This window comes from Engystomops pustulosus, chromosome 3 (assembly GCF_040894005.1).
Source record: "Engystomops pustulosus chromosome 3, aEngPut4.maternal, whole genome shotgun sequence".
Lineage (NCBI taxonomy): Eukaryota > Metazoa > Chordata > Amphibia > Anura > Leptodactylidae > Engystomops > Engystomops pustulosus.
The window spans coordinates 71132765-71143476 of NC_092413.1; the positions used below are offsets into that span (position 1 = coordinate 71132765).

General features: G+C 47.7%; 1 protein-coding gene across 2 annotated transcripts in view; it reads right to left on the bottom strand.

Moving 5' to 3' along the window:
- The window catches only part of TRIM67 (tripartite motif containing 67), a 77011-nt gene that overhangs the window by 9330 nt on the left and 56969 nt on the right, over positions 1 to 10712 (bottom strand). For both annotated transcript variants that reach the window (XM_072141024.1, XM_072141023.1), the window contains exon 9: positions 9765 to 9927. In XM_072141024.1, coding sequence (XP_071997125.1) covers positions 9765 to 9927 — 163 coding nt within the window. The remainder of the gene's footprint in view (positions 1 to 9764; positions 9928 to 10712) is intronic.

Sequence of the window (10712 nt, forward strand, 5' to 3'; positions counted from 1 at the left end):
GCTAAAGTTTCAAATGATTGAGCTCATTACAGAAAGCCACTGGATAGCCTTCTTTACTAACAGAACTGAATTATCAAGTCACATAGTTAATCTTTAAGCTTCTGTCTTTATGTATCTGATGTGCTGTGCTACTCTAGGAGGCTTTGGAGTAGAAAAGATGAGACAGAGAAACTAAATAAAATTTATTAAAAAGTTTACTATCAACCATACATTAATTTCTAAATAAATGAAAACAAATCCTAATAAAATTCCTTATATACCCTATTACAAAATTTTAAGAAGAAATTCTAAGAAGAAATCCCACGGTCCGATATTTGCGGCCTTTAAGTCATTGTCGGGTGGGCTCCACTCAGGTACTAATGACGATAGAAAAAGAATGCCAGTGCTATGGCCATGAGTGTGAGCCCACTGAAAGACATGGGGACATGTGCTAGGTCAGTGATGCGGCACTCAGAGCCCTTTCTGTGGGCACTCAGGCCATCACTGCAGGACAGAGTTCACCAAACAGGACCAAATCCACCAAATCTTCCTGCAGTCCCAGGCAACTTAAGAGATGCTACACTCAGTGGTATTTTTTTTTTTAAAGTATTTATTTTTGCAGTTTTTTGAATTTTTATACAAACATAATAAACAAAACCAGAAAACAAGATTGTCTGTCACATATTTCCTTCCCCCCAATACAGGATTATTATACAACAGCCATGGTAACAGTCAGGTTCTTACTGCGTTTCAAAACTACCTGAGGGATATTTACACAGTAGATAACAGCAGATACTGCAGCCAGACATCTTGATACAACACAAATAACTATTGACACATAGACAATCAGTCACACACACACACACACCAGCACGCTCAGTCTCCTTCATCATGGAGAGGAGTATATATCACATGTGATTATAAGGCAGTATGGGGAGTCGCGCACCATCTGGACCAGATGCGATCAAACTTCTGGGGACACTTCCTGTTGGTATACAGAGACCGGTAGTGGGGAATGACACTATTAATGAGTAGTATCCATCTTTTTAATGGAGGGGGCTCCTGGTCCTTCCAGGTCATCACCACCACTTTTCGGGCGTAGTATAGGACCAACCTAAAGAAAATTTTGTCATAGTGGCCATTGACAACTTCGTTTATGATGCCGAGGAGACACACAGAGGGAGACAGTAAGCGTGGGAAATCAAAGTGTAGATTAAGGAACTCCAGCACTTCGGACCAGAAGGCATGAACCTTAGGGCAGGACCAGACACAATGCAGGAAGGATCCGACTTCAGCCTGACAGCGAAAGCAAAGGTCGTTGGGCATTGCTCCCATGCGGAATAGTCTAGCAGGGGTGAAATATACTCGATGGAGGAATTTAGATTGGATCAGGAAGTCCCTTGCACTCACTACAGATGTGAAGTAGGACAGCTCGACCTCCCTCCAGTCATCATCTGACAGGTCAGGGATATCCTGTCTCCAGCGTTCACAGGCTCTATCAAACGGTCTGGACTTTTGCTCTTGTAGGAGAGCATAGCACTGAGTGAGTGGCTTAGGGAGGTCCGGGGTACTCATCAGAGTCTCTAGTTTGGAGAATTTCACTGTCAGGCTGAAGGAGCCGAATTGGGCTTTGAATGCGTGTCGCAGTTGCGTGTAATGAAAGCTAGCCGTATTGGGTACCGTATGTCTCTCGTTAAAGCTGAGTAATTCTGCTTCCGGGGATAAGAGCTGACCTACAAATTTCACCCCCGCCGCCCCCCACATTGTCCAGCCTGGGAGGGAGAGGAAGTGAGAGAGCCACGGATTGAGCCACAATGGAGTCCTAGGCGAGAGAGGGGGAGAGCAGCTCGGTTCTACCAGGGATTGTGCCCTACGCCAGCACACCGCTACCGTACGTAGGGGAAGTGGGGTATCAGATGGGGACTTATACCTGTACAGCAGGTTTGTAAGGGCCTCGTAGGAACCCACCAGGGCACCAGCCAGTGCAGTAGCTGCATTACCCATGTCTATATCTATCCACCACTGGGCATATACTAGCTGGGAAGCCAGGTAATAAAGGTACAGATCCGGGGCAGCCAGTCCACCCCTAGACTTGGGAGCCTGAAGCAGCGCTAGACTGAATCGCGGAGCACTACTCTGCCAGTAGAAGGACCTGAGAATGCCGTCCAAGCGTTTAAACAGACTCTTAGGAAGTAGTATAGGGCAGGCATGGAAAAGATATAGAAATTTTGGAAGAAAAATCATTTTAAATATATTAATACGCCCGTACAAAGACAAGGGGAGAGTGGACCAGGCTTTTAGGCGCGATTCCGTTGCAGCTATCAGGGGTGTAATGTTTAACTCCGTAAATGCCTGGACCTTGCGTGACACCTGGACTCCCAGATATTTAAAGGTGGACACCACCCGGACTGGGACGGGGAGGGAGTGTACCCCTACATCAGATAAGGGAAAGAGGGCCGATTTGTCCCAGTTAACCCGAAGGACTGAGAACCCCCCATAACGTTCTATCAGGGACAGAAGGGATTCCAGAGAGGGGCCCACGTCTCCAAGGTATACAAGGTCTCCAAGGTATACAAGGTATACTCATCAGAGTCTCTAGTTTGGAGAATTTCACTGTCCAAACTACAAGGTCTCCAAGGTATACAAGGTATACTCATCAGAGTCTCTAGTTTGGAGAATTTCACTGTCAGGCTGAAGGAGCCGAATTGGGCTTTGAATGCGTGTCGCAGTTGCGTGTAATGAAAGCTAGCCGTATTGGGTACCGTATGTCTCTCCCTTATCTCGTTAAAGCTGAGTAATTCTGCTTCCGGGGATAAGAGCTGACCTACAAATTTCACCCCCGCCGCCCCCCACATTGTCCAGCCTGGGAGGGAGAGGAAGTGAGAGAGCCACGGATTGAGCCACAATGGAGTCCTAGCATAGAGAGATACCTTTTCAATAATAGTACCTCTAGTTATGCCCTTAATGCCCTCAGAGTGGCGGATCGCCACAGCAAGGGGCTCAATGGCGAGTGCGAAGAGGAGGGGAGATAGCGGGCAGCCCTGCCTAGTGCCCCTAGCCATAGGGAGAGTAGGTGAGATGTTAAGATTAGTCCGCACCCTAGCCTTGGGATCGTTATACAGTAGCTTAACCAATGCTGTAAATCGAGGGCCAAAACCCATTCTAGGCAAAAGGGTCCACAAATAGGGCCACTCCACAGAATCAAATGCCTTACAATTGTCTAAGGATAATATAAACCCAGGGTCTGGAGACCGCTCTGCCTCTGCAATGTTCAGGTGTAGTCTTTGTATATTTATGTCAGTTCCCCTCCCAGGCATAAAGCCTGTCTGGTCCGGGTGAACCAATGATAGTATTACTTTGTTAAGCCTTGTTGCCAGAATTTTTGCTAGTATTTTAACATCTGAGTTTAGGAGGGAAATTGGGCGGTATGAGTCGGGAAGTAGGGGATCCTTGCCAGGCTTAGGAAGAACTACAATAAGGGCCTCTCGCATGGAGTCGGGGAGGGAACCGCTATCAAGCGCATCGGAGTACAGGCTGAGGAGAAGGGGGACCAGAGTCTCACAGTTATCCCTATACCACTCACCTCCCAGCCCATCAAGTCCAGGTGTCTTACCGGGGGGCAACGATTGGATGGCCAGTTCCACCTCCTCTGCCGAGAGCGGAGCATCAAGCTCCGATGACTGTGCCTGTGTGAGCCTCCAAAGTGGAAGACTGTCAAGGAATCCGGAGATCTCGACGGAAGAGGCGGACAATCTGGAGCTGTAAAGAGATGAATAGTATTCATGAAATACCATGTTAATGGCCCGGGGTTCTGTGATCAATGCTCCGTTACCATCAATAATAGAGGGAACGGAAGCACAGGGGCGTTCAGCCCGCGATAAATACGCAAGCAGCTTCCCGTTTTTATCTCCAAATTCAAAGATGGACGCTTCCCTGGCTAGCAGGCGCTTGCTGGTGCGCTCCTTCACCACAGCTAGATGGTTCCTCTGCGCCTGAGCCCAAGTCTTTTTATTCCCCGGAGTAGGTTTCTCTAGATAATCCTTTTCTGCAGTCACCAGTACAGCCGTCAGCCTTTCCTCCTGGGCATTTAAGGACTTCCTATGGCCAGCTACCCCCGACATGAATGCCCCCCGCACCGAGGACTTGTACGAGTCCCAGACTAGAAGAGGATCAGGATGGGTTGAGTGTACATCCCAGAACTCGCTGTGCGCTGTCCTAACAGTACTCTGTACCGCTGGGGATAGGAGCCAAGCCGGGTGCAGGCGCCATAAGCGGGAGTCACTGGGGGGGCCTATAAGGAAACTGATGAGCAAGGCGGAGTGGTCTGACGCACTGCGCGGGCAATAGGATACCTGGTCAACGTGCTGCATCATATCAGGGGAGACAAAGGCCAGGTCAATCCGAGAGAAGCTCTTGTGCACAGAGGAATAGAATGAGTATTCTCTCTCTTGAGGGTGTTTACTACGCCAAACATCGGCGAGGTCTAGAGAGGTGAGCCACTCGTTCAGACGGGCCGAGCCTGTGTCAAGACCACTTGTACGATCCAAGGAGGGGTTAGGGACTGCATTGAAGTCACCAATACAGAGTATCGGACTTGGAGGCATAGCAGCCAGCTTACTGGATATTAGGTGCAATACAGCTGGATCAAAGGGAGGGGGGACATAAATAGACGCAATAGTAAAGGTAAAGCCCCACAAGGCACAATGTATGATCACATAACGGCCAAAGTGATCCGGTGCTACCTGTATGACCTCTATGGGAAGCGCTTTGGATATGAGTATGGATACTCCCCTAGCGTATACAGAGTAGGAGGAATGGTAACCTCTAGCCACCCAGGCCCGCTTCAGGGAGAGGACCTTCTGACCCGTAAGGTGTGTCTCTTGGATACATACAATATGGGGGGCCTGACGCTTAATGACATCTAACATCAGGGCCCTCTTGAATTTGGAGTTAAGTCCCCTCACGTTCCAGCTCATTACCTTAAGTGAAGACATATTAGCGGAAGGGAAAGGGGTGTGGGGAAGGAGACGTGAGCAACCAAGCATTCATCCTTTCATACCACAGAGACATAGACAGACAGACAACAGTGAGCATAACAAATATAACAGAACTGAACTAACAATCCCAAGAATACAAACCCCCTGTCTAACACCCTAACAGCAGTAGTGTAGACCTAGACCCAATAACAGTCAAATATTAGAACAGTGGTCCCTAACTCAAGACAAACCTACACCATTTGTCCCGGGACCTTCAACCCTTAATGAATAGATGATCAGGAGGTTATTAGGCAGCCATATTTAGAGAGAACCAAGAGGAAATAGGGGAGGGGGGGGGAAAGAAGGAAGACACAAGGAGGTAATGGTAGGGGGAGGCGGGGAGGGGGGGGAGGTGGGGAGGGGGGGGAGGGAGGGAGAGAATGGAGTGCCATAAATGGCGCACTGGTCAAGATGACCAAGAAGAAAGCGCAAATCAATCACAGGGTACATTTGTGAGGCACGTAAAGTATAAGCAAATATTAGACAACTGTAACAGTGATTTGGGACCCCTGGATAACTATTCAGGACTAAGTCCAGCATTGTCATTGCATATCAGATAAAAGGATATGTGAGTCCAGTCACTCAGGAGGTGCGGGCCTTGCAGCTGGAGCCCGTGGAGCTGCATCAGCCCAGTGAAGTGCTTCGGTTGGGCAAGTGAAGAATCGAGTCTTCTGACCATCCACAATTCGGAGCTTGGAAGGGTACATCATGGAGTATTTATACCCCTTGTCACGGAGACGGGCACGGACCTCGGTGAATTGTGCTCGCTGTTTCCTGACGGATGCAGAGAAATCAGGGTAGAAGGACACCCTGCTGTTGGCATAGAGAATTTCTCCCTTGGTACGGACAGCCCTGAGGATAGAGTCCCTGTCCCTAAAGTGCAGCAGCCGGGCCAGGAAGGGTCTTGGATTGCCCCCTGGGGGGCCAGGGCGGGATGGCACACGATGGGCCCTTTCTACTGTGAAGAACGGGGAGAAGGTATCTGCAGGAAGCATATTTTTGAGCCAATTTTCAAAAAAGGATACAGGGTCAGACCCCTCCCCTTTTTCGGGGAGGCCGACCACTCTGACGTTGTTCCGTCGCAGGCGGTTTTCGAGGTCATCAGCTCTGTCGATGGATGCAGACATTTGGCGCTGAAGCTCTCTTATCTGTGTCGGCATAGGCCTCTGGACGTCCTCCACCTCAGATATTCTGCGTTCAGTTTCAGTAATTCGCTCTTTAGCTTTGTGGACATCGTGTCTTAAAAGAACAAAGTCCTGTCGCAGCTCATCCACCTTGGTAACCAGTTTGGATTGGCATCCGTTAATGGCCGCCAGCACCTCTGCAAATTTCCGATCCAACTCCGTAGCCGCGTCAGACGGATCAGCACCCTCTTCATAGCTTACAAGCTGCGGCGGGCTCTGGGAGCCTTCAAAGAGGGAGGGAGAGGAGTTTGGGGACCCCTGAGGAGAGCAGGGTTGTGTGCGGGAGAATCTCCCTAACTTTTTGGCAGCGTTCGACTGTATCTGTGCAAGAACGGCTTGGGATGTGGAGCAATCCTGCGCGTCCAGGGGTTCCAGGGACTGGAATGGAGGATCTTCATGGACGGATTCATCATCCGATGGAGGCGCAGACACCCCGGACGCTGTTTTGAGCATTTTAACCGTCCTCCTCCGGTTACCCATGGCGTCTGGGCAGGGGGGGCCAGTGATAAACAATCAAGGAGCCTAGAGTCCAGTAGTTAGCAGAGATACAGTCCAAACCCACGTGGAGTATTGCAGCGGCACTGCAAGGGTTAATATAAAACAGAACCCAGAGCAGGGGATCACTGGGAGTATGGAGGACTCAGTGCTGGGCTGTATAGCTTGGGGTCCCCAGGGCAGAGGTGGGCAGCAGTAGGGGAATTTCTTCCCTACCTGGTCCTGGATCAGTCCAGCAGTGTCAGGGTTAACCCTGCGCGCCTAGGCCTCAGGCAGCGCAGGGGAGTCCGCAGGATGGCGCCTCCAGCAGGATGCAGGGCTGGCTGGAGCGCTGCCACAGTGCCCTCGGCGGTGGGAGCGGCGTCCAGGCAGCCAGAGGCAGGAGAATCTCCCCGGCGGTCGGTGCAGCAGCACCGGGCGGCTAAGAGCGGACCGCCGCGCGGGTCACGTGGTCGGCCGCGGCGAGGTACGGAGGAGCGGCGCGGAGTCCGTAGCCGCCTCCAAATCGGGACCGGAGGACAGCGGCAAGCTTGTGGGGCACCCCGGAGCTGAAGGGGACAAGTATAGGTGAGGGATGGCTGCCTTAGAAGGGAGATGGGGTGTCGGGTCCCGGGAGCTCCGCGGCGCACGTCTCCTCAGTCCGGCATCAGGCCACGCCCCCCTCACTCACTCAGTGGTATTTTAAAGTGACACGTCATTGGCTGTTTGGAACTGCAGGAAAAATGGGAAGGTGTGTACCCACCATTCTTCCTGTACTAAGAGACCCTGGAGAGAAGCTATCTGCCCTCTTTCTTTCAACTGTATTGGTAGCCTTAGGCTGCGGATACAATTGAAAGATGGGGAAGTCACGTAGCAATAAGTTACTGCTTAAAATGCCACATTGGCACTTCATGGTAAATAAGTAGATTTTGGTTGTAGTTTGGGCACTCAGTCTCTAAAAGGTTCGCCATCACTGTGCTAGGTGTTGAAAAAGATGCTAGCACATGTCTTAAAATAATAGACATGTACAAGTCTGAATTTGCACTGTACGAAGAAAAAAACAGTCTTCCCCTGTTTATATACAATTCTAGGAATACATAAAATGTTAAAAATGAATTAGACAATGTGTAAAATGGTGTCATATGACACATAATTTGTGCAACAATTTGTATTATGACTGAGCAAAAAATCATCGGAAAGCATAAATTCATAAATTAAAGACAATAGAAAGAAAGAGGCAAAATAAACTTTGCAAATGAAACAGAAAGCTATGCAGTCTCTGTATTATCAGGAGCACAGCATTCATCATCCATATGCACCCACAATAAAAAGAAAAATGTATATGATACAATACTACAGTGTGCTTCATTATAGACCAGTGATGGGCAACCTTTTGAGCTTGGTGTGTCAAAATTTGCCAAAAAACCGAGCATAACTCGGGTGGTGTGTCACCTTGAAAAAAAAACATAATTTTATGATATTTATAATTTAAATAACAAATATGTATAATTATTTAACTTCTAGGGTACTTTAACCCTAGGTTGTCTGATTGATCCAACCATGTACTGCCATACAACAATATTCCAGTATATGGGGATTTTCCACATCATCTATTATTATATGCAATTCGCACATTGTAATAGATCGGTTACAATCAGACAGGTGTGGAAAAGATTAGTAACCTGCAAACTTTCAGTCATGAAAGTTCACAGGTTATAGCGAGGGTGCAGGCGCCGCTGTCCGCATCTCCTTCATGCCTTCTTGGCATGGAGAAGGCGTGAGGAGCAAAATAATCGCAATGTCTGGCGATTTGCAAGGTGTTGTGATTATTTCAGGGCTTGTACGTCACAAAACTGACACACAAACCTTGATGACTGTCTTCTATCATACAGTGCACTGACCTTACTTACTGTATGATGAGAGTGGTTGTCCTCCCTGGTCCCTGCTGTGGAGATGGTCAGTGTAGAGGTGGCAGCTGCTGGGACATCACACAGGGCAGCAGCGATGTGGCCTCTGACTGTGCTGCCATCCTCCCCCCACCACAACTATCAGGAGCTGCAGAGGAGTCTCCCTGGTTTACGGCCGGGTCACCTCTCCTGCTGTGCCCCGTGCTGATACCTGTGCTGACTGGAGACACTAGGCACAGCTCACACATGGGGAGGGGACGGCCCGGGGGAGGTGGAGTAGGGGGGAGTGCTGGAAGCTCAGTGCAAACTCTCAGCCTCCTGGCTACTGCACCTGGTCATGTAGGATGAAACTTAACTCTCAGGCAGCCGCGTGTCAGTGAAAATAGCTACGCGTGTCATAGGTTAGCCATCACTGTTATAGACTGTAGTACAGTAAAATAATACCATTGTATACAGTACCATCAAATGTAAGCTTCTCTCTTAAAGGAAACCTACCATTTGATTTGATGAATTATGAAGCAAACATACCGTGAGAAATGCTGTAGCTACACTGATGGAGGATCATATCTTGGTTAATTCCTGTGCTGAGTGGTTTTGCTGATAAAACAATTATAAAATTATGATAATGAAGCTATCTCACTTCTATGGCTGGTTCAGGGCTTGTCCTAGAACATTAGTTATTCACTGCTGTACAGGATGATGTAAACCGAGGGTTGTGCCTGAAGGCAGAATAATCAATTGCTGCCCCATCCCCCAGCTGCTGTGTATGAGTGATCCAGCTCAGGTTTATTAGTCATGTCTTGAATAAGCTCCATGTGTAATGGGTGCAACCAGCCTGACCCAGCTTTCCCAAGGTCCTGAATGTTATAATTGTTGTTGAGTAAACCCACTCAACTCATGGATTAACCAAGATACTATCCTGCATCAGTGTAGCTACAGCATTCTCAATGTATGTTTGCTTCATAATGCATCCAATCAACTGGTGGGTTTCCTTTAAACACACCACCGTTTTGTTCCATGAACCTGTCCATGAACTACATACACACAAAGCATGTAACAGGTCAATATAATAAAGTCCTGCAAAGGAGTGCTCTATGTACTAGATCTGATTATCATAATGAAATTATAATAAAGATAAAATGGGTGAACAGAAAAGCATAGAAAGTTAGTGCAGATTTACTTACTTGTACATTTCGATTGAGACTTATTGCTGGCATAAACACACCATCAATGCTCTCAAATGCTACAGGTCCCTGCTGCTTTCCATTAATATGGAATATTAGTATGCGCTTGTTAAGGTCTAAGAGTATGCCAACTACGGTCCCTTTGCTGACACCTCCTTCTGTTCTGTAAAAGTAGTAAGAAGAAAATATTACTTAGTGTACTCATTAGATGACCTGGTTTACATATGACATTACACAAATAAAATATAAAAACATTTCAATGTTGATGTCAGTTAAAGGGGATTCGAGTAGAAAAAGCCCATCACTCTTGTCTCATTTAAGCCCTTAATCCATATCAGTAACAATAACATTAAATATGGAAAAAACATTAAAAAAAGAATATTCTCACATCTCAATCCCCTAGTGATGTTAATACAATAAAGATTTACAATTTTACTCAGTTTTATTGCTGTTTTAGCTCTTATCACTCCCTAGGCTGCTCAGTGCAAAATCCCAGGGTGTGGGCGGGACTCTCTAAGCAGACATATTACTGTATTAGTAAGAAAAAGGTAGTGCCAGCTCACCGAGTTCGACACGGGCCACCCTTCTGCCAGGGTACAGCAATAACAAGGAAAAGAAATTCACGGTCCAGCCAGGCTCCCAACACCAAGGATTTCTTTTATTCAGTGCATGTACAGAAATTCAGTGATCCACTCAGATAGACAGTGATGCCTACGCGTTTCGGACAGTTGCCCTGTCCTTAGCCATGGATCACTGACTTTCTGTACATGCACTGAATAAAAGAAATCCTTGGTGTTTGGAGCCTGGCTGGACCGTGATTTTCTTTTCCTTGCTATATTACTGTATTATCATCTAGTTTTGTGGGGTGACAATGTGGTTAGATTATCAGGGTACAGGGTTTATATGCACTTTCATCTGGTTCTGAAATTGTATTAACACACTGACCCA